This window comes from Delphinapterus leucas, chromosome 2 (assembly GCF_059928025.1).
Source record: "Delphinapterus leucas isolate spDelLeu-1000000601 "Yukka" chromosome 2, BTC_Dleu_Yukka2, whole genome shotgun sequence".
Classification (NCBI taxonomy): domain Eukaryota; kingdom Metazoa; phylum Chordata; class Mammalia; order Artiodactyla; family Monodontidae; genus Delphinapterus; species Delphinapterus leucas.
This window is the reverse complement of record NC_143130.1, coordinates 73,839,863-73,864,123: the sequence shown is the minus strand read 5'-3', so window position 1 is coordinate 73,864,123 and position 24,261 is coordinate 73,839,863. Positions and strand designations below refer to the sequence as shown.

General features: G+C 46.9%; 2 protein-coding genes across 9 annotated transcripts in view; both read right to left on the bottom strand.

Moving 5' to 3' along the window:
- The window catches only part of LOC111177698 (death-associated protein kinase 2), a 119,238-nt gene extending 113,141 nt beyond the window's left edge, over positions 1–6,097 (bottom strand). For 3 of the 4 annotated variants that reach the window (XR_002645432.2, XM_022579737.2, XM_089907134.1), the window contains exons 1-2: positions 5,932–6,033; positions 59–156 (exon numbers count right to left, since the gene is read on the bottom strand). Coding sequence is in view for 3 of the 4 variants with exons in the window: in XM_022579737.2 (XP_022435445.1) it covers positions 59–135 (77 nt within the window). In the remaining variant the exon portion in view is untranslated. Of the gene's footprint in view, positions 1–58; positions 157–5,931 lie in introns of all 4 variants that reach the window. The other variant, XM_022579739.3, reaches the window with a different exon arrangement.
- The window catches only part of CIAO2A (cytosolic iron-sulfur assembly component 2A), a 30,221-nt gene continuing 12,034 nt past the window's right edge, over positions 6,075–24,261 (bottom strand). For 2 of the 5 annotated variants that reach the window (XM_089907137.1, XM_089907135.1), the window contains one exon: positions 13,705–22,863. Coding sequence is in view for 2 of the 5 variants with exons in the window: in XM_089907135.1 (XP_089763261.1) it covers positions 22,727–22,863 (137 nt within the window). In the remaining 3 variants the exon portion in view is untranslated. Of the gene's footprint in view, positions 13,606–13,704; positions 23,880–24,261 lie in introns of those variants that run through there. The other 3 variants (XM_089907136.1, XM_022579741.3, XR_016392081.1) reach the window with 2 other exon arrangements.

Genomic DNA, 24,261 nt, shown 5'->3' with positions numbered 1-24,261 from the left:
GTGACAAGCCCATGACCTACAAGATCTACTGACCAGTACACCTCTCACAGCCACTTACCTCCCCAGCTCCTCCCCGATGTCATAAAAGTCCTCCACCTTCTCCTGCTTGAACGTCTCCATGTTTGGGCTCCTCATTGAGGCCTGGAGCGTACAGCCCTGAAACATGAAAAAACCTGAGGTTAGGACAGACGTGTCAATTGGTACCAGCCTGAATCTAGGCCCAAAAGTAATTGGCTGCCTGGAAGCTAATAATTTAAAGATAACCCACAGCCCTCATTCCTCAAGAACAGCCTTGATCAAGCCTTTCCTCACCTGTGACCAATGATGTACCATTCTTATTTGATTTATATTAATCACATTTGTTAAGGAGACAAAAATAGCCCTCCTCACTTCTTCAGATCTGCTCTGAACAAGTTCAGAGAAACAGGGCCATGGGCAACTTTGGCAATTTGTTCTCATGAAATTCAGGTCTATTGAGAAAAGAGGCAGCTGTGATGCAGGAAAAACAGAACTCGTTTTTGAGTCAGAAGTTCCAGGTTCAAGTCCCACAGTTGCCTACGTCATTTAAACTGCAGAGTCTTAACTTCCTCATCTGTAAAAGGGATTAGTACTGTAAACACCACTGCAAATCAGGATATTAATTTTATAAACCACAAAATGCAGTAGAAAGGTAAGGGATGTGCATGACCTCAGCTCCTACAGGCGCTGTGCCACCCAGCTTGGAGTCTGAACTGATTTCAAACTCTCTCACTCATCACCCTAAGGGAAAGATGCCTGGGAGTGGTGTGACAAATTACAGTAGGCACCAGGAGTTAGGAGCCTGAGGTTCTAGGTGCAATTTTGTCCACAACTAGCTCTGTGACCTCATCTCTTGTCAGAGGGAGGAGGCTGTTTCCTCATCTGTAAAATGGAGCTAACTCTGCCTACCCAGGGCACCTTAATGAGAACCACAGGACTACTCTGAACCACGCAGAGCACTCACCACTCCACCAGAAGAGACGGTCTGCATCCTCCCTTGGGATCCTCCTGCCCTAAGGAGCTCACCCATTCCTGGGGCAGCCACATGCCACCCTGGACAGCACCCCGAGGCCAGGGCCCAGGACACAGCCTGCGCATCACAAAGATAAAACCAGCTACCTGTGGATGCATCTTTCAAGAGTCATTAGCAAAGGCCTCTCAGAGCTCCTTTTGGCTAGTGCTGGCAGCTTTTCTTCTGCCTGGCAATCAGAGACCAACCACGGCCGGGCCCCATGAACCCCAAAAGACTGTTTTCACCAGGCTGGGTGGAGGCACCATTACCTAAGGGCACGTCTCATCAGTGTCAAGCGGCTGAAGCTGTTCTGACTCTCAGGTGATGTACACATTTCACCCTCTTTCCTCCACCTCTGCCCCCTACAAACCAGGGCTCTGGTACCAACATGCCACCTGCCTCCCTCCCTTCCATCGAGTCACACACATCCCTGAAGACCTCCAGGCAGAGCTGGCCTGGCTCCCAGGCCTTACTCTCAGGGCCACCTGCCAACCTCCTGCCTGTGCATCACACATCCTCCTCCCTGCTTGGTCTTCACTCCATGCTCATCCAGGGCCTGGCAAGCATGGAATCCTGAGAAAAGCAGGCTCCAGGATCCCCGGTTCTAGGCTAATCTGGGTGTATATTAGCCATGTGACCCATAGCACGTTGGCACCCTCTCTGGGATTCAATCCCCCTCCTCTGTAAACTGGGGTGATCACGTCTATATCACATACTTCACACATCCATGTGAGGATCCATTGTGATAAGGACATAAACTGCTGGGCAAATAAGAACGATGATTATTATTATTATTTGACTCATTCCAGGCCATTGTTTGTGTTTCTGCTTCCCATAGCCATTGAGGCACCAATTCTGTTCCCTTCTGAGGAAAATGTACTGGGATTCTCCTGGCAAGTTTGGCTTGATCAGAGTCAGAAGTTTGGCCCCCTTCGCCCCCAACCCCCATTCCTGGCAAACCTCCTGAGACTAGCACTGAGGGGGGGCAGGACTGCTATCTATCGTCATCTTTTTGCTGAAAAAATATTTCCAAATAAACCATCTGGGTCAGATCCTGGGGGTGGAGGTGACAGTAGCTACTAATTTCCCACAGCTAGATGGAAGCAGAAAACTCCAAAAATATTCTGTTGGCAGATACCCTGAGAATGGTCCCAGGAACAGCTATGATCCTCCATTTGGAAAGAGGCCGGCTGCATTCGCTATCAGGAGCTGAGCTGGATTTGAAGAAGCCCCACCTCCCCAGAAAACAATGAGCCCCTGCCTTGTGCTCCACATCCTGAGTGACCAGAACTTGGGGGCCAGGGGAGTCCCCTAAGCTCAAACCAGGCTCACCAGTTTGGCCTCAACTCACCATTTCAGCATAGCCCCCTCCCCCATAAATCCTATATTACAGGCAAAAGTAGACCTTTCCCATTCCCCCAAAACTTTCACCCCTGCCACGCCCCAGCTCAAGTTGGGCCCTTTTCAGGGGGTTGGGGGGGGCACCTGGAAAGCCCTCCTAGCAAAACTGTTCCCTTCCCACAAAGCCAGGCTCAAATGCTACCATCTCTATGAGCCTCCATGACCCTTTTTCTTGCCAAAACAGATTAAAACTCTCTTCCTCTTTAAATTCCCAAAGAGGGCTCTTTACACGTGTTTAGGTTTAGAGCTTATCACGTTCTGGCTTATTTCATAATCTATGTCAATGTGTAACCCAGAGGGAGAGAGTACAGGTTCCACAGGCACAGAGGCCTGGGTTCATATCCCGGCTCTGCCACTTACTAGCAAACAGCACAAGACAACTTTTCTGGGCTTCAAATTACTTACATAGGAAATAAGTCTAGACAATGCCTAGTGTTAGTGAGTATTTGGAGAACTCTCAAAACTGCTAGGGAGAGTATACACTGGGACTGCTTTGGAAAACTATTGGTCAGTTTCTACGGACGTACCTAAGAGAAACACATGCGGATGTTTTCCAAAATGGTCCACGTTAGAACGTTCACAGCAGCACTGTCATTAATAACTAAAAATTGGAAACAACCAAATGGCCATCGACAGAAGAATGGATAAATAAATTGAGTTATACCCATACAATGAAATTATTATACAACAATGAGAAAAAGTGAACTACTGCTCCCTACAACAATGTGGACGAGACTCACAAACATAATGTTGAATGAGAAAAGCCAGACACAAAAGACTACAGACTGTGTGATTCCCTCTAGGTAAAACAAATCCATGGTGCTAGAAGTCATAATAGTTGTTACGCCTCGGTCAGGGGTTGTGCCTGGAAGGGGACACAAGGAGGTTTCTGGGTGCTGACAATGCTGCTTCTTGATGGTATGTACAGTTATTTTGTATGCAATCAAAATTTTACATAATTAAAACACGAGTCTGATATCTAGTGGACAAATGAGATAACATATGTAAAGTGTTTTTCACAGTCCTTGGATGGTTCCAACAAATGTGAGTTCCCTCCCTCCTGCCTGTTGTCTTGGAGCCTCATGAGGGCAGGAGTTGTGACATTCTCACCTCTGTCCCCTTGTGGCAGCTGGTACACAGCAGGCACTCTGTGAATGCTGGCTGATGTACATCTAGTGCCCCAGCTGTCTTTCTCAAGGCTGCTGCTCAGAAAGCTCATCCGGTAGAGGCAGCTGCTAACGACTCAAAGCCCCTTCATAACGTCTCTCCCCAAGATGAATTCGCGTTTTACCGGTTTAGAGACATGAAACCAAAGGGGAGACATCCTGAGGTGGAATTACAGTCACCAGCTAGGACCCGGAGAAGGACCCAGAGATACAGGCATCTTTCTGGCCCTGAAAAGATGAGACCACATGGCAGAGGGCACAGCTACAACTTTTGGCCAGGGGCACAGGCCATCCATCGGCTCCAGACATTCCAAGGTTGAGGCCCATCTTAATGCCTACATTCCTCTTAATGGAATCTCTAGAATTCACATTCCTGCCCCCCAACCCTAATACGAGGCAACACTTCTGAAAGGTTAACACAGATTTCCTAAAACCTCACAGAAAGAGATCTCTAAGAACATCTAGGGGATTTTTAGACTCTGCTCAGGAGCCACCAGCATGAGGAAGGGGAGCCAGAGAAGTTCCACTTTATCTACACTATATGTTGGGGTTCTGTGTGAGAATTCATGGGTGGGAGGAGTTTGAAAACCACTGCTGTCTGGTCAAACCCACTTGTTTTACAAGAGGAGGAAACTGAGATCCAGATGGGGGAAAGGACTTGCTAAAAGTCACACAGCTAGCCCACTCCAGCTGCTCTTCCCCCAGCTTCTGTTGACAGTACCCTCAACCCTCCAATGGTGGCACGAGGGTTACGAAGTCGGTGGCCTCCTGAGGGACAACCTGGGAGGAGGCCTCCAGGGCTGGAGGATCATCCCATAAGGAAGTTTCAACCCTACTAAGCCCCTCCCCCATGGGCCCCAGCTCACCCTGCTGAACTCTCAGAGATCCTCACCCAGTGCAAGTCTGTGAAATGGGACCATGATTGCCCCCTTACACCCCATCCCCATCACATTCAGGAGGAGGCTGCCAACAGAAGGGAGGGGCATCCAGCATTACAGTGGCCCTCCATGCATTGGAGGCTTTGACCCACCCTGATCTCTGATGAGGAAGCTGGGGCTCTGAGATCAGCCACCTGCCTAAGGTGACATGAGAAAACTATCTTCCTGGTAAAGGTCCAGCTCCGCTGGGCAGCCTGCTTGGTCACCCCCCACATCTAACAACCAGGGAGGCCTTAGGGAGAGGGTCAGGGTCAGTTCAGGTCTTCTTCCTGCCAGTGGGAAGCTCACCCCAAACCAGCACACACCCACTCAAATCCACACAACCCTGCACCCCCTGCCCAAGCCTCTCCCAAAGCTGCCGAATGGGGCCACTTCAGGTGCTAAAAACACATCTTGGGAGATGGGTGGTTTGGGGAAGAACAGGACTCCGGAGGAAATCGTGAAGAGGCCAACGTACCAGCACCCCTCAGTCACCAGGGCTCTCCCAGGAATACATTACACAGAGGCAGCTGAGAAATACAATGTCAGAAACCACAGCAGAGGTCCCCAGCTGCCCCCCACCGGATTCTTGAGTACAAGGTGTCGGGGACCACCCGCCCCCAGCGACCTTCCCACCTGCCAGTGAGGCAGCAGCTATGCATCCTCTCTTCCGGTGTGCACTCCTAACCTACCACCTACCTGCCTGGCCTCAACACTTACGGCTCTGGGCCTCCTCTCCCTCCCAAAGTGAGAAGCCTAATTTCCACCTTGCAGAGTTACAGTGAGGATCAGGCAGACCCACACATGCCATGAGACATCCACAATGTCTGAACCATAGTCGGGTAAACCGTTGACAACACCCTCCTATGCTGGGGTCGAAACCCCAGCCTGCCGCAGACCAACTGGCTGCCCCCCTGCCCACCCTAACTCTGCCCCAGCCCAGGCTCCCGACTGGGACCACAGCTTCATTCTGCCACAGAGAAAGCTGACTGGTACGGAGCACCCTCCTCGCATCACCTCTTCGCAAGAGGGCGAGAAGGAGGTATGCGAAGTAGATGATGCGGAAAAGATCTGGGCCCTCTCCTCCCGTAAATCTGGGGCCCTCCCCCGCGTCAAGGGGTCCTAACTTGATGGAAGTCTGTCTCCCGTCCTCCCTAGGCGCCAGGTCTGCCAACCGCTCCCAGCCGGTTCCTCGGGTCAAAGTGCCAGACTTCGGAGCGAGCCCTAGGGGCCCAGCGGGCAGTCCCTGAGGTCCAGGGCCGGCCAGAACACCCAAGGCCAAGGCCGGCCATACCCGGGGGGGCTGCGTCAGGGACCGGGCCGCTGACTTGCCCCGGAGCAATTTGCCCCCGCTAGCCCCAGCCCCGAGCCGCGCGCCCTGTCCCGCCCGTCGAGCCTGCAGACGGGCGCTACTCACGGAGGGAGGCTGCGCGGCGCCGGGCGTGGAGGCGCGGTAGGCACGGGGAGCGCGGCCGGGCGCGCTGCTGTCTGCTCTGCTCCGCTCCCTGCGCGGTGGGCGCCCGCCTGCCCGCAGAGCCGCGGAGGAGCCGAGAGGGCGGGGCGGCCGGTCCCGTCCCAGGCGCCGGCTGGAGGCGCACCCGGAGGCCCGAGACGGCGCTCGGAGCGCCCCCTACCGGGAGTCCCCTCAGGACAGCCCCCGGGTGAGGGCCGAGAGCCTCCCTACCAGGTCGGAGCGTGCACCTCCTGGCCCCTGAGGTTCCCAGGAGAGGGGGAGAGAGCCAGTGGCAAGACCTGGCGTCTTCGCGGGCTCTGCCGCTTACATGATGTGTGGCTGGACAGGTCGGCTAACCTCTCCAAGCGTAATCTGGAAACTGATTTAAATGAGCTGATACACTGGATATAACCTGGCATGATCACTCAGAAAGTGGTATCTCCTTGTCCCCCGCTTCCACCGTGAAAGAGGAAGTCCCACCAGGGAATATGCCTCTTCCTCCCTCCCAGTCAGAGTGCTCCGACAACGGACAGATTCTTCTGGAAACCTCACCATCCACAGTTCACAGTGGGGTGGGGGCCGAGAGGGAGAGGGACACTTCCCTCCTCACCACCCCACCCCATCTCCTCATCCCCACCCCCACTTGGGAGCAGCCTGGCTTCCGTGCCCCCAGCCCTGTCTGGCACGTTGGTGAAGCCCCACATCACCCCACATCATCACATCAAGGCTTCCCTAATGAAAGACTTGGGAGTGGAGTGCTCCTCTCTTCCTTCTGCCAAAAATCCCAGAAGGAAAAAGGAATAAGAGTGGAGGGGGTGGTGGAAGGACATGGAAACAGAATGTAAGTCAAGTTCAGTGGTCTTATTTCAAGACAAGAGGCTGTTTAGGGAGAATAAATGAAGGCCCCTTCCCAGAGCCTCCATCCCTAATTCATCCAGGGCACTCCTCAAGACAGTCCGAGAGGAAAGGGTGATAGGTTCAGAGTCCTACATTTGGTTCAAAGCTCTGCTCTGCCGTTTCCGGTGTGGGTATAGTCTTGGGCATGGCGCCTGACCTTATTCTTCATCAGTAAAGTAGGTAAACACTCCTTCTTACAGCGTCTAATGGAGCTATTGTGGGACTAAAATGAGACAGAATGTGTAAGATGCACCTAGAGGACCTCTACCTGTGTGAGCAAGCCCCCTGTCCCCTCTTTAGCCTTTCCCGACACTGGGGTACTGAGATGTACAGATCAACCAGCCCTCTCCCACTCCCCAGCTGACTGGTACTTCAGAGTCTGTGACAGCCTCTAGAAAGACCCCGGTGCTTCCTTGTTCATAAACTTGACAACATTCCAGGACAGTGCCCGCTTTGAGCCACTTCTCCCAAGAGCACCAGGCTATCTTGAGAAAGTAATATCCAAGACCAGAGGTGGCTCTCCAAGTCAGTGGCCACAGGAGGACAACCACTGGTGAGGTTTCACCAGCATAAGGAGGCCCTTCATCCTCAGACCATCCTCAAACCTCTTCCCCCATTTCCAGTTATCTATTGCTGTGTAACAAACCACCCCAGCCTGTGGCATGAAACAATTGTTAGGCTCATGCCTTGAGGGTCAGAAACACAGAGAGTGCACTGCACGTATGGCTTATCTCTGCTGCACGATGTCTGGGGCTTCAAATGGGGAGGCTTCAGTGGGTGGGAGTGACTTGAATGGCTGGGGGCTGGAATTATCTGAAGGCTTCTTCCTTCACATGGCCGGTGGCTGTGCTATGATGAATCCAAGGCTGGGCTCAGGCAAGACTGCGGAGCACCTACATGTAGCCTCTCCATCCCTTCCCCCTCTGAGTCTCATGCTTAGTACCTAATTTGCAGCAGCAATGTCCCCTTGCCCAAGGCAAAAAGGACATTCTTGAATTTGACACATGGCAAACTAGTCAGAGAATGTCGCAGCTGGAAGTGTCGCTGTCAATCATCCCATCCAGCCAGGTTATTTTTCAGAGGAGGAAACTGAGGCTCAAGGAAGAGAAGTGACTTGCTCAAGGTCACACATCTGGTGAGGGGCAGAGCTAAGATTAGAGCCAGGTCCCCTTCCCATTTGCAGTTTGGTGCTCTTTCCATTCTACTTGCCAAATGCAGTGTCTAGGGAGATACCATCTGGAAATGCATTTTATGCTTGGGGTGGAGTGAGTTCATCAGAACCTCACCTGAGGCTACTGAGCACTGAACATGGGACCAAGGTGGCAGAGGGCAGGGAAGGGAAAACCCTGAGGGTGGTGGCAGCAAGGACACCTACTCCAGAATGAAGTCAGGAGGAGGTCCAGGGATTAAATGCTAAGAATTATCTCAGCCTCAGTCCCTGCGTGGTTCCAAATGTCTCACCTGGCATTTTAAGGCTCCGACCTGCATTTCCCCACTGTGTACGCACATCCTCTTCCCTCTTGTGTGTGTACATCCAGCTTTCTTGCCAGCTTGGATTATTGGCTGTTCCTGCCTCCATACTTTTGTTTAAGCCATTCCATCACCACCCCCTCATCTCATCCTACAAAATCCAAACCATCTCTCAAGGGCCCTCTCAGGTAACATATCTTCCATGGAAATTTCCCCGATCTGCCCTCCGGATGCCTTTCTCCCCTGAACCCTACCACTCTTGGTTTGTACCTAATTGGCATTCCCCTTCCTCTATTTTAGTTGTAATTAGTGTCCAGTTCATCTTTGTGCCCATACAATGCCTGACATCCCCAACCCAGTAAAGCCTGTTAAATTGAGTTACTAGAATGTAAATGTCACAAGGTAAGGGACCATAACTGTCTTGTTTTCTATTGTCCCCCAAGGGCACCCAAGTCCCTGGCACTTAATCATATGTCGGGTGGAGAGATGTATAATTAAAGTTAATAACTGCCTCATATTACATTCCAGGAGTTCTCAGCCCTGAATGCACATCAGAATCACACTGGGAGTGTTTTAAAATCCTAATGTTCAGACTGCACCCCACACCGATTACATCAGAACCTCTGGGAGTGGGAGCTGGGCTTCAGTAGTGGTTAAAACTCCCCAGGTGGTTCCAATGTATAGGCTGAGAACCACTTTGTTCATGTCTCAGAGACCTGGGGAAACGAAAGCCTCCTCCATCAACCCACCAAACCACAGACACATCTGAGCACCTGCTTTGTGCAAGACACTCCCCCAGCCTATGAGACTGGTGAGTCACAGGAACCTGAAGCTTCCACAGGATGAGAAGACAAGCCCACGGGGAAGGTGTAACCATGAGGGACACTAAAGGGCAATGAAAGTGGGGATATCCTAAGGCACACTTTGGCGCCTGGCAAGTTTACAGAGCCTACCAACCTGCTGACGAGGAGACAAGAGCCAGGACTGAGATGCTGCATGTGTGGGCTGGGGCAGCCGGCACTGGGGTTGGCATAGAGGATGCATGGTGCGAGGGCTAAATGCAGGGACTCCGATGCCGGATGCCTACTGTGGATCCCAATGAGCAACCTACTGTGTGATCCCGGGCAACCTTCTCCTGTTTTTGTTGTTTTGTTTTTTGGTTTTTGGGTTTTTTGGCAGCGCCATGCGTCATGTGGGATCTTAGTTCCCTGACCAGGGATTGAACTCGCACCCCCTGCAGTGGAAGTGTGGAGTCTTAACCACTGGACTGCCGGGGAAGTCCCCCAGGGAACCATCTTGATCTCTCTGTGCCTCATTATCCCCGTGGGTTGTTGTGACCATTCCATTAGTTATGGATATGTGTGCACTTGGATCAGTGTACGGCCCATAAGTGCTCAATGAGTATTGCTATGTTTATTGTTCCTTCAATGTCTGGTGTGAGCTCCCCTAGAGAAGGAAATGGATCTTATTCATCTTTACACCCCACCCATCCCCAGCCTGGCCCTGAGCAGGTCCAGAACGAGTCAAATGAAGACTGGACTGCCGGCTGCTTGACAGTGGGTCCAGCGCTGACAGCTTTCTTATGCTATCAGGACAGGCCAGGAGAGGACACAGCTGGCTCCTCCCCAGCTGGCTAGCCCCCTGGGTAGAAGGCAGGCAGGAAGCCTCCTCCTCTCAGTGGTGGCCAGTGGCCTGGTTCCTCAGTCCTTCCCAGCCCTCTGTACCCTGCCCTGTGCCCTCTACTCTCCCACGCCCAGCCAGGCAAGGTCAGGGTGTGGGGCAGACTTGGCCGCCCTTCCTGCTTCCTCCCTCAGGAGGCCCACTGGCTCTTGCAAACAGAGGTGGATGCTTCCACCTCTAGCCTGGCTGGACTCAGCAAGGCCTTGACCCCACCGTAAGGATAAGGCAGGGGAGGGGAGGAGAAATTGAAAGGGGCTGGGGCATGGGAGGCCTTGCCTTTCCCTGGAAGCCCTGGACAATGGGGATTTCCTGGGCACAAGGGCGCACCCATTGGTTCTGCAAACATTCAAGGGCATCCCCTGGGGCTAGGTGCTGGTGGAGGAAGAATAGACTTAATGCCTGGTCAAGTGTCAGGTCTACTCCAGCAGGCCTCACGAGGTGCCTTAAGGCAAGGAGAGCCTTGACTCAAACGTGAAAGAAGAGAACCAGGAGAGTAGGAGGTGGGGTGAGTGAAGGATGGCACATTAGGTGGGAGTAGCTGTGTGTACAAAGGGCTGAAGGTATGAAACCACCTGCCATTTACTGCCTCAACTCCCACCTGAGCCAGCACAGGGGTCACGTGGTGGGATCATGATCCAGGCACATGCTATCTCCTTCTGTTTAGGCAGAGGTTGGTGACACGGGCACTGGGTGCTTGGCCAGGGACCCCAAACAATGCCCACTTTTAGGGCTATGAATTCCACCATCTCCTTCTCTAGGCTCAGGAATAAGACAGGCCTATTTATATTCCTGTTCAGCCACTTTCTGGGCAAGTCACTTCCCCCTCTGCGCCTCAGTTGCCTCATCTGTAAAATGGGAATAATTACACCTTTCTCTCAGGACCAGACAAAATACTTGAGAAAGCACTGGCACAAATGGCAGCTTCCCTCCCAAAACAGATGGTTGCCAGGACTTCCCTGGCGGTCCAGTGGTTAAGACTCCGCGCTTCCACTGCAGGGGGTGCATGTTCTTTCCCTGGTCAGGAAACTAAGATCCCACATGCTGCGCAGTATGGCCCAAACAAAAAAAAAACAGATGGTTCCCTCTCTCAAGACAGTCTGTCACCTGTGCCCTATCTCTCCAGCCACGTTGTTCCTACTTCTGTCTCTGAAATACTTTCTTCCTTTCCCCTCCATTTATCCAAGGCTCAGCTCAATTCCAGCCTCATTGATTTTTCAAACATTTCCTGGTGCACATCCTGGGCCAGGCTCTGAGAGAAATGAGGCACAGGCCCTGCCCTCCAGGGGTCTCAAAGCCAAGCAGAGGAGATATCCTGGGAATAAATGCCAGAATCCCATGTTCTGGGGCAAGCCAGACAGAGCCCCAAGGGTGCCCAGAGGTGCCTGAATGCCTGGGGGGCAGGGTAAAGAGGCATCTCTAAGGAGAGAACTCTTCCTAGATGGCACAGTCACATCTGCTGAGCTGAAGCTAGGATTTCACGTCCCTGTGTTTGTTAACAAGCCCTGCCCTCCTTCTCCACATCCTTCTCCTGTCATCCTTCTTTTTGCTGGTAATGTGGTCGGACCCATCAGAGGCCTGTGGTAGATCCATGAGGGAAGAATGGGAGGAGAGCATTTCTTCCCCACCTTCCTCTGAAGAGGAACTTCAGGGCCAGACCTGGTCAGTCCGCGGATGTCTCCTTCCACACGTCTGGAGGATCCCTGACCTCCGTGTAGCTGGCCTTCCTATTCCGTGGCACGTCATTGGATATTAAAACCATTGAGTGGGACTTCCCTGGTGGCGTGGTGGTTAAGACTCTGTGCTTCCACTGCAGGAGGCACAGGTTTGACCCCTGGTCAGGGAACTAAAATCCCACAAGCCACATGGCACAGCCAAAAAAAAAAAAAAAAAAACCAACCAAACAAAAGCCCCCAAAAAAAGAAAAACAAAAAGAAAACGAAAAACACTGATTGAGGGCTTCCCTGGTGGCGCAGTGGTTGAGAGTCCGCCTGCCGATGCAGGGGACACGGGTTCGTGCCCCGGTCCGGGAAGATCCCACATGCCGCAGAGCAGCTGGGCCCATGAGCCATGGCCGCTGAGCCTGCACATCCGGAGCGCCTGTGCTCCGCAACAGGAGGGGCCACAACAGTGAGAGACCCGCGTACCGCAAACAAACAAACAAAGAAACAAAAAACACTGATCGAAACATTGTTGGAGAACAGGATGCTCACAGGGTCTCTTAAGTATCTCCTCACAGACTTACTTATTAATGACAAAGAGGAAAGGGTACTTTGACAACAGAGGAATAGATAGCACCTTAATAAAAAGTCCACACTTAACATCAGTAAAAATGGAACAAGAAAGATATAACATCATCTATGTGGTACTCCTTCCAAAAATGTAGAGGCTGAAACTAATCATGAGGAAACAATCAGACAAATCCAGACTGAGAGACATGCTGCAAAACAACTCACCTGGACTCTTTAAAAATATCAGCGCCGTGAAAGAAAAACAGGACTGTTCTGCATTAAAGGGGGCTGAAGAGACATAGCAACTCAGGGCAATGTGTGATGAGTGATTGGATCCTGGATTTTAAAAACGTTAAAAGGGACATGATTGGACAATTGTGGAAATCTGAATATGGATGTTTTATTACATAATCATATCAGCGCTACATTTTCTGACTGGGAGGATTATATCGTGGTTATGGAAGAGAATGTCCTTCCTCTTGGGTCATGCATGTTGAGGTGTTTTGGGGAGAAATAGCATTATGTTTGTAACTGTTCTTCAAATGGTTCAGCAAAAAGAATATGTATATGTGTAGAGTGAGGGAAAGCTGAACAGTTGATAAATCTAGGTGAATTCTTGCAACTTCTCTGCAAGTTTGAAATTTTTCAAAATCAAAAGTTGGGGAAAGTAAAACATAATATTTATTATGGTAATTAGCAAAAAACTAAAACTAAAAATTGTTCAGAGTGGTTGTCATTGGGGAGTAGCAATGGAGTGGATGGAAAGGGAGACTTCTAGCTTTCATTTTATATCTTTTGGATTTTTTTTTGGTTTTGCTGTTTCTATGTTGCTTCTATGATCAAAGAAAACTAGGTTAATCAATAAAATATGTACAACAGAGGTTGCTCTGAGAATAGCATGCTTGTATCAGTGGAGGTCTCTTCATTGCAGAAAAGAATTAATAAATATTGTGTTTAGCACCCATTAATGCTCATTAAGCCTTTAGACCTACTAATGAGTGCTGAAGTTCTTAGAACTCAGTCTTCCTCAGCCTCATTTCTACTCAGCAATAGCACTTATTAAAGGGCATTGTATTCTTTTCTTAAATCTTGCTAAAAGAAAACAATATTGAAAGACAACCCACAGAATGGGAGAAAATATTTGCAAACGAAGCGACCAACAAGGGATTAATCTCCAAAATATACAAACAACTTATCCAGCTGTATATCAAAAAAACAAACAACCCAATCAAAAAATGGGCAGGGAACTTCCCTGGTGGTCCAGTGGGTAAGAGTCCATGCTTCCAATGCAGGGGGCCCGAGTTCGATCCCTGGTCAGGGAACTAGATCCCAAATGCACGCCGTAACTAAGACCTGGTGCAACCTAAATAAATAAATAAATAAATAATTTTTAAAAAAATGGGCAGAAGATCTAAATAGACATTTCTCCAAAGAAGACACACAGATGGCTAAAAAGCACATGACAAGATGCTCAACATAGTTAATTATTAAGAAAATGCAAATCAAAACTACAATGAGGTACCACTTCACAGCAGTCAGAATGGCCATTGTTAAAAAGTCTACAAATAACAAATGCTGGAGAGGGTGTGGAGAAAAGGGAACCCTCTTACGCTGTTGGTGGGAATGTAAGTTGGTGCAGCCACTATGGAAGACCATATGGAATATCCTCAGAAAACTAAAATAGAACTACCGTATGATCCAGCAATCCCACTCCTGGGCATATATCCAGAGAAAACCATAATTCGAAAAGCTGCATGCACCCCAATGTTCATTGTAGCACTATTTACAATAGCCAAGACATGGAAGCAACCTAAATGCCCATCAACAGAGGAATGGATAAAGAAGATGTGGTACATACATACAATGGAATATTACTCAGCCATAAAAGAGAATGAAATAATACCATTTGCAGCAACATTGATGGACCTAGAGATTATCCTACTAAGTGAAGTAAGTCAGATAGAGACAACTATCATATTATATCACTTATATGTGGGCTCTAAAAAAAAAGATACAAATGAACTTATCTACAAAACAGAAACAGACTTCGAAAACAAACTTATGGTTACCAAAGGGGAAATGTTAGGGGGAGGGATAAATTAGGAGTTTAGGATTAACATATACACACTACTATATATAAAATATGTAATCAACAAGGACCAACTGTATAGCACAGGGAACTCTACTCAATATTCTGTAATAACCCATATAAGAAAAGAATCTGAAGAAGAATGGATATATGTGTATGTATAACTGAATCACTTTGCCATACACCTGAAACTAACACAACATTGTAAATCAACTATACTCCAATATAAAATAAAATAATTAAATTTTACAAAAGAAAAAATTTTGCTAAGAGTAAACATCACTAATGTGGAGACATATGAAGATGTAAATATCCTTCAGAAAAGGATGAAAATGACAAAATGAATAGAATCATATCTTGATTTTTATGTCCTATTTTTTTTTTTTACCAGTTCCTTGTCAATCTACCCAGCCCCTATTTTAGTCTACAAAATATTTAAGGAAGCTAGAAAGTTTCACATTCTATTCTATCTTTCAATTCATTTTAATCAGTGTGCAGAAATGACTTGCCCGAATCAAACGCTGACTATTGGTCAACCTTAATTGGAAACCAGGCCACTTTCCATATATCCTAACCACATAGGCTTGACTCTGATTCTCCCATGCTATGTGAGTGTGAACAGGTCACTCAACATCTCCTGGCCTCCATTTTCTTACCTATAAAATCAGATAGTAGGATTAGGTTAACACGGAATTGGCCCCCATGATCCCTGATAGTAGCCATGTATTCCACTTGGAGAAATGAAGGTCCAGCAACGCTCTGCAACTTGGTAAGATTCACCCTTTGAGGCAACCTTGAGCTTGGCACACGTATTCATTTTATATTCTGACTCATCTGAACAGACCTCACCTTAATGTAGCCAAGGAACACAATGTGACAGCTTCGGGAATACAGCAACAAGGAAACTCAGCTGATGTGAGGCAGTTTAGTTCAATTAGCTTAATCAGAACAACAGCAACGACAAAGACCTAAGAACCATAACATCACTTAAAAAAAAAAAAACAACTAATAAGCTTTCCTAAAGGGTCATAATCATTTTTAATTTTGCAAGAATCAACGGATTAGTGACCTCGGACCAAGCTCAACATTAATCACTCCTGTGGTTGCTAATGATGTAAATGAATCCTTGGAAGCTCCAGAAAGCCAGCATCCACTGTGGTAGGTGGAAAGTTAAAACCAGAAGGTCCCTTAGAGATTATCTAACACCTTATTTAATAGAAGGAAGAAGGAGGCCAAAAGAGGGGAAGTGACTTTTACCCAAGTTTACACTTGTTCGGGGAGGGGCCAGGATTAAAGTTCAGGCCTCCTGACCCCTAGGCCGGTGGGCATTCCTCGTAGGAAATGCCAAAGACCGATGCCCTTGGTAAAGCTGAATTCCCTCATTATGACCAAGGTGAGCCTGAAATAATTCAACAAGAAAACACTGTGGGAGATAAAGGGAGCATCTAAAGAAGATAGGAAATATTAGAAAACACATTCATGACAACCAAGAATATGAACAGTGTGCTACAGAATTAGCCCCCAGGAGTTTGGATAAAATCAAAGGAAACTTCCCCAAAGGGGAAAATACATTTTATTTTATCTCCCACCTTAATATATATATATATTTTCAGACTTCCCTGGTGCGCAGTGGTTAAGAATCCACCTGCCAATGCAGGAGACACGGGTTTGAGCCCTGGTCCAGAAGATCCCACGTGCCGCAGAGCAAGTAAGCAGAAATTGAAACACAGATGTAGAGAACAAACGTATGGACACCAAGTGGGGAAAGTGGCGGGGGTGGTGGTGGTGTGATGAATTGGGAGATTGAGATTGACATGTATACACTGATGTGTATAAAATGGATGACTAATAAGAAAACAAAAATGCAAACCATATATGGTTTTTATACAATTTAAATAAAAACTGTGATTTGTAAAGGAAGATTATACAGCCTTTGAGGACATGGGTTGGAATACTTTTTAAATGTAATTAATCTAAAATAAGCCAGGCAGAGGGAGACAAATACTGCATAGAATCACTTATATGTGAAATCTTAAAAAAAAAAAAAAAAAGTCGAAGGCTAGAAACAGAGCAGAAAAGTGGTTGCCAGGGCAGGGCGCGGGGGCGGAAATAAGGAGAGGTTGGTAACAGGGTACAAAGTTTCAGTTATAAGATGAATAAGGTCTGAGGAGCTAACGAAAAACATGGCGACTGTAGTGACAACACCGTACTGTATAATTAAAATTTGCTGAAAGAGTAGAACTTAAATGTTCTAACCTCCCCCCCAAAAAGGATAAATATGTGAGGTGATGGATGTGTTAATTAATGAGATGGGTGGGATCCTTTCACAATGTACACATACATCAAATCACGATGTACATTTTAAACGTCTTGTAATTTTATGTCAATTATACCTCAATAAAGCTGAAATACTAGGTCAAAAAATAATAATAATACCCAATATTAATTAGTGCAGGACAGGGACACAAACCCCCATTCTTGGTGAGATATTAATTGGTACAATTTCTTCAGAAGGCAATTCAGCAACCAATATGTGTCCGAAGTGTCAAAATTACCATAAACTTTGACATCGTTAATTCCACATCCGAGAAAGGCTCCTGTAATAATCATCCCTGTCCGAACAAAGGCGCAGACTGCAATGCCCCCAGTGTGATGCAGCCCAGTCAGAGTGGTGGTGAGTGTGCCCTGAGGGCGCCCTTAGGCAGATCCCTGGCGGGGGCAGAGAACACCCAGGACAGCTGACGTCAGGGCTCTTCAAGAAGTCTGGCTCTTCAACGCCCAACTGGAAACCTGGAAGCCCGCGCTTTGCTGCCATCTAGTGGTTCCGAAGTAACAGCACCCAGCCAGGGAGGAAAGTTGCTGCCTCGACCAAGTAAGTAACTTAGCACCAAGGGGCTTTCTCTTCTTTTTTTGTGGCCTGCGGGATCTTAATTCCCCAACCAGGAATTGAATTCGGGCCACGGTAGTGAAAGTGTCGAGTCCTAACCACTGGAAAACCAGGGAATTCTCTCTCTCCTCTATTTTTATTTAACAAACACTAATAAAGCATTTACTATGTTTCAGGCATTGTGCTCAGCATTTATAAGCATTCCCTCTTAATCCTTGTATCAGTCCTATGAAATATCATCATTTTACAGATGAGGTAACTAAGGTACAGAGAGGTTAGGTAACTTGGCCAAGGTCACACAGTGGCTAAGTTCACGATTAGAACAAGGTGGCATGTTGGCAGCAGGGCCTGTGCTCTGAACCACCTCCATTGTGAGGCTCAAAGGTCTGTGTGATACTAATAGCCCTTAGAGAGAACTTTATAGCCCACACAGCAACTGCTATCCTCCCCCTTCCCCTAGCTCATCTCTCCCAAACAAGTTCACACAGGGACTGAGTTCACCTCTGCCCTATAGGCAGCCTAACCTGAGTCAAAGACAACCACTGGCCCAGGTGAGATCCAGCGGGTTTTTTAACATTTTAATTATAAAATATTTTATATATTAACACTCTTGCACTGCTGGTGGGAATGTGAATTGGTTCAGCCACTATGGAGAACAGTATGGAGGTTCCTTAAAAAACTACAAATAGAACTACCATATGACCCAGCAATCCCACTACTGGGCATATACCCTGAGAAAACCAAAATTCAAAAAGAGTCATGTACCAAAATGTTCATTGCAGCTCTATTTACAATAGCCCAGAGATGGAAACAACCTAACTGCCCATCATTGGATGAATGGATAAAGAAGATGTGGCACATATATACAATGGAATATTACTCAGCCATAAAAAGAAACGAAATTGAGCTATTTGTAATGAGGTGGATGGACCTAGAGTCTGTCATACAGAGTGAAGTAAGTCAGAAAGAGAAAGACAAATACCGTATGCTAACACATATATATGGAATTTAAGAAAAAAAAATGTCATGAAGAACCTAGGGGTAAGACAGGAATAAAGACACAGACCTACTGGAGAACGGACTTGAGGATATGGGGAGGGGGAAGGGTGAGCTGTGACAGGGCGAGAAAGAGTCATGGACATATACACACTAACAAACGTAAGGTAGATAGCTAGTGGGAAGCAGCCGCATGGCACAGGGAGATCAGCTTGGTGCTTTGTGACCGCCTGGAGGGGTGGGATAGGGAGGGTGGGAGGGAGGGAGACGCAAGAGGGAAGAGATATGGGAACATATGTATAACTGATTCACTTTGTTATAAAGCAGAAACTAACACACCATTGTAAAGCAATTATACCCCAATAAAGATGTTAAAAAAATAATAAAATAAAGTATATGAAAGGCTGTGCGTAGGTTAGATGCAAGTACTATGCCATTTTATGTAAGGGATTTGAGCATCCACAGATTTTGGTATCTGCAGGGGTCCTTGAGCCAATTCCCTGAGGATACCAAGGAATGACTCTATTCTCTACATGGCAGCCAGAGTGATAAAAAAATATATATATATATATTAAAAAAGATGTAAAAAATAACAGATACTCAGCACCCACCTGCAGCTTAAAAAATAGAGTTGTTTCTAGTAGTGCTGTGTCAGTGATGAGGTTCATCCCTCACAGTTCACTGGCTTGTTTTCTGTCGTTGTATTAACACATGAGGGACACCAACTGGGCTATGAATGCAAGGCCACTATTACAGCAATCCTTCCCCTTCCTAGTAGATAGTCCTCCCCTAATTACAGTTAGGTGTATCCTGCTCCTGCTGGAGACATCAGCGGTTTGGGTCACATAGCAGTTGCTCCACAGTGGAGCTGAGAAAGCCTCTGATTACTTAACTAGATAGTGATTCCCAACCAAGGCTGTGAACCCCTGGGCTCTGAGGAGTTCTTAAAGGAATGGGAGCCCAAGGGCTCAGCTAGCATGATTTAGAGACCAGGATTATTTACTCCTTAGCAAATCCATGAAAGTGCTGGAATCACTTGCAAAGTTTCATGTGAGTGCCTCTTTCCTCTAGGGAAAGCGTCCATTCCATATATTTTATAAGATTTTTAAAGAGGTCTGAGACCTTCCAAAAAGGTTAAGAATCATCCCTACAGATCAGGACCTGGCAAATGACCCACAGGCCAAATCCAGCCCAATGCTTGCTTTTGTACAACCCACAAGCTAAGGATGGTTTTTATATTTTTAAGTGGTTGAAAAAAATCAAAAGACTATTTCACTACATAAAAATTATAAGAAATTCAAATCTGTGTCCGTAAATAAATGTTTGTTGGAACACAGCTATGTTCATTTACATATTGTCATGGCTGCTTTTTGTGCTACAAAAGCAGGGTTGAATAGTTGCAACAGAGATGCAACGCTTGAAATTTTACTATCTGGCCCTTCTCTGAAACAATTTGCTGACCCTGCCAGCAAACACATTTTGTGAATTTATGGACCTCTATTTTTCACTTGTATGTAGATGCTGTTATGGTTGATAAAGTACAAACTCATTTAAATATAATATTAATGTAGTGGACATTAGTCATCAGGCTACATTAACCCTCTTGATGTATTTGAGCAATTCCTACCATGTTAAGTCTTGCTGGGAGATAGACGGACTCCTCATACAGGCCAGATACTCCTTTCTCCTGCCTCCCTGGCGGCCAGGACATGGACATGGGACTTGGGATCAGTCCATTAGAGACCCCATCTAGGACTTTGCAGCTGGAGTGAGTCACACAAAATAGCAGGGATAGAAGAGATATCATTCTGACAGTAGCAGCGAGTACAGCAGTTACAGCTAACTTTGAAGAGCAGCAGGGCCAGCAGGATGGGGGTGCCTGCAGCAGTGACACATTTCTGGTTGTACCATCACTGGTTTCCTCACCAGACAGTCCCTTAAGGGGTGATTTTGTCTTTGGTTCTGGTTGACTAGCCTCCATGTCTGCCTGGCGAGGACAAGCTCAGACACTAGACGGGACAGCCTGCATCACTCACTGCCTGCAGGGAAGAGGGGGCTGGATGCAGACGTTGGTAAGCATGAACTGAAGGAAGACAGACAACGGCTGATCCATCTTTGTATCCTTAGCACCTAAGACAGTGCCTGATACTTAAAAAGTGCTCACTAAGTATCTGTCGGTGAGAGCACCAGTGAGTAAGTGCTTGAGTTGGTAAGAGCATACACTAGGGATCTCTGACTTCAATCGACTCCAGCCACCTGAAACTGGCAATGAGATTTTCATGTTATCAGGGTTTCATTAGAAGATATAAAGACAGCCCTACTCCTTAAGCCCTAGATAAGGCTCCAGGGATGAGAAACGGTCAGTACTTGGGGATCAATGTGTATTTGACCCTGGTCTGTGAGCCTCAGAGCCCACTCAGATGATGCTTGTCGTATCTTGTAGAGGCAGACAGCTGGTCAAAAAGCATTTGTGTGTGCACGTGTGCACTGGGTGGGAGAATATGGGACAGGGTGTTCACCAGGTACTATTAGCTCTTGCCCTGGATGGCAGACTTCCATGAAGTGGGAAACTTAGTGCTGGTCCTAAGGACCTTTCCAGTGGATTTGTAATTTAGAAAGAAGTGATTACAATGATGACTAAAAATCAGCAATATTTTATTACTTCTGGATCTATTTATGTATGCTGGATAACCAATTTTTAAAGATCTGGGAAGAAAGAGAGGAGCCAATGAGAGCTTTCACAGCAAAAAATTAAGAATCGACAGTGACATTGCCACAAAGCTGGTGCTCAGATACCACAATGTTAGTGGTTTTTCTCAAGAGAGGAAGATCACGGGGATGAAGCTCTGCTGGGATATTCCCACAGTGCAGAGCCTCAGCAGAAGCCAAGATGGTCTGGGGATTTTTTAAAATTTATTTATTTATGGCTGTGTTGGGTCTTGGTTGCTGCACGCAGGCTTTCTCTAGTTGGGGCAAGCGGGGGCTTCTCTTCGTTGTGGTGCGCGGGCTTCTCATTGCGGTGGCTTCTCTTGTTGTGGAGCACGGGCTCTGGGTGTGCGGGCTTCAGTAGTTGTGGCACGCGGGCTCTAGAGTGCAGGCTCAGTAGTTGTGGCGCACGGGCTTAGCTGCTCCGCGGCATGTAGGATCTTCCTGGACCAGGGCTCGAACCCACGTCCCCTGCATTGGCAGGAGGATTCTTAACCACTGCGCCACCAGGGAAGTCCCCAAGATGGTTTTAATAGGACTTCTATAACCAGTATGTTGTGTAAGAATTGATTTTATTTTTGTCCCCCACTAATCCTTTGAAACTTTGTTGAGAAGGCATGATCTTCCTCTGCCCATGGGTGAAGACTTGGGCAGACATATGACTTCTGTCAGATTAAGTCGTCTTGTCACTTTTAACCATACAATCTCATTACACTGAATTATCTAGTCACATCTAATAGTTAGAACTACAAACTTGGCATCAACTCTTTCCTAACTTGAGCTTGCTTCAGGCTTGAAACCTCCAGCGGAGCCATGGGATGGGGTCCTCTGCTCTCTCCTCTTTCCCCCTCTTCAACTTTGCCACTGCGGGAGCTGAGGGAGGGAGGAGCACCAGAGATGGGACAGATCTTACGTAGCTGCTTGGCTTCGTGCTCTCTCTGCCTGATGATTAGAGCTGGCTCTTTCTCTTAGGTTGGCACTTTCGTACGCTTACCAGGCATTCCCGCTGTGCCCCCTGACCCTGGCAGAAGCATCTCCATCCTGGCTGCTCACTTGCCGTCTTCTCTCCTCAGTCCCTGGGCACCAGGCGGTACACCTCCAGACCCTTTCTCTGAGGTCTCCTTGGCCCTGCTGATGGCTTGTTGAGCAATGTCAAATATGACCCCACAGCATGGTCCACGAGAAACATTTGTGCATCCCAGGGCTCTGTCATCAAGGTAGTTAGCCTTGCCTTTCTCTCACCCTCTAGATTTCCTGGGCAGGAGCCAGTTCCCAGCCTTCAGCCCACTTCTGCTTGCTTTCTCAGGCCTGAGTCAGGCACCACTTTTCTGGCTCTCTCAACTGCAGAGGACACATTTACAAACTCTCTGAGCTGTCCTCTTGAAATTCCCCTCCACAGATAGTGGTAGAAGGTGTCATTTCCTCACCCTTCCACCAAGACGGGGATTGGAACTCAGCATAGCAACAGCTTTAACCAAAGAAATCTCTTCATCAATCTTCTTACCAAATCCTCTCTGTTCTCTCAAAACACATATTCTTGAAGTGGATAAAGGGGTTCAAGAGCCATGGAACAAGTTCTCATGTTTTCCCCTTAGAATCCTCAATTAAATTTGAGGCAGAAGAGTTCTATTCTAATACCTTGTATATTAGTTACTTATTGCTGCATGGAAAATTACACCAAAACTTAGTGCTGTAAACAATAAACATTTATTATCACTCACAGCTTCTCTGCATCAGGAATTAGGGAGTGGCTTCTGGCTCAGGGTCTAGTGAGGTTCCAGTCAAGATGTCAGCCTGACTGAGGCTTCACAATGGCTTCCAATGTGGTTCCCTCACATGGTTGGCAAGTTGGTGCTCGTTGTTGGTGGAAGGCCTCAATTCCTCTCCATGTGGAATTGTCCACAGGGCTGTCTGAGTGTTCTTAGGACATGGCAGCTGGATTCCTGCAGAACGAGCAACTCAAGTGATCACAAGGTGAAAGCAGTAACATCTCTTATGATCTAGACTCAGAAATCACACACGTCACCTCTGATTCTTTTTTAGTCATGGCAACCAGTTCTGGTTCAATATGGAAGGAAACTACAAGGGCTCGAATATCAGGAATCAAGGATCATTGGGGGGGGGCACCTCGGAAGCTTCCTAACATACCCTGTTACACTTCAAATGACCACTGTCCCCTAAAACAAACTGAACCAAGTACAAGTAAAGAAGAACCCATTAATTTAGATTGTTTAATCAAAATTTCTTTGGGGACTTCTTGATCTTCAAAACTATATATGTCACCTGGCCCTCTTCACATTTGTTCCTTATCTATAAATGGGTCCAGGACTCTTCTTGAAGGAAGTCAGGGCCCAGGCCTGATATTAAGGGTTCTTTTTGGTTCTCCTATCTCTGATTTTACATAATAATCAGAAAATAAAGCTTTGGAAATATCTTTTAGTGCTAATATTTACACTAAAATTTACAATTAAATAAAAACATTTAAGGTGTATACAAGAATCATCTCTGTTTTATTTATTTACAGAGTAATGATTTAAACTGAATACATTTGGGCACAGTAAATATTTGACATGAAAAGCAGTTGTATCAGAATGGGCATCAGAAAAATAGCAACTCATCTGACACATAATTACTAGAAAATATTTTTCTGTCGATCATTTAAGTGTTACAAATCCTGAGAATGTTAAACACTGAACAAACTAGGTACTACCTTATAATTAAATCTTGCTTGGAAATCATCGTTTAAAAAAAAGCACTGAGGTACAAATCACCTACATATTAAACATGAGTATTTTACATTTTACAAAGAGTTTAAACAAATATATCAAATGATTCCAGTTCAGTGGCTCTTAAAACAGCTATTAGTCAGGTTCAAGGACACACTGTTCCACGATTTCCCGTAAGTTGGGGTTCTCCATTGCAGCTGCCACTCGTTCTTTGTCATTTATCTGCTTGTTGACTACAAAACACACAGGCAAAAGTTAGCAGGACTATGTCAATACACAGCAACAGACAGTAATTTTATTAGCTTGTTAAAATAGAATTTAACTCCTTGAGAACTTAACACAGGTTTTGGCTAGTTATTCATAAGTCTCGAAGGGGAGACTTAAAGAGAAAAAAATCCCCTGTAATCCCACTTTTGCTTTTCCTAAATCCCACCTCTGTTATTTTTAAGCGGCTGCCACTTTATTTCTCTCTGTAGGCTAGAGATCCTTTATACAAAAAATGCTTCTCTACTCCCATTTTAATACATTAACCCAGGAAGAGAACACCTACCCCAAGATTCCCTAAAGCTTTACTTGCTGGACCTTTGATTTCAATTTCAAGTACACAGCTCTCTA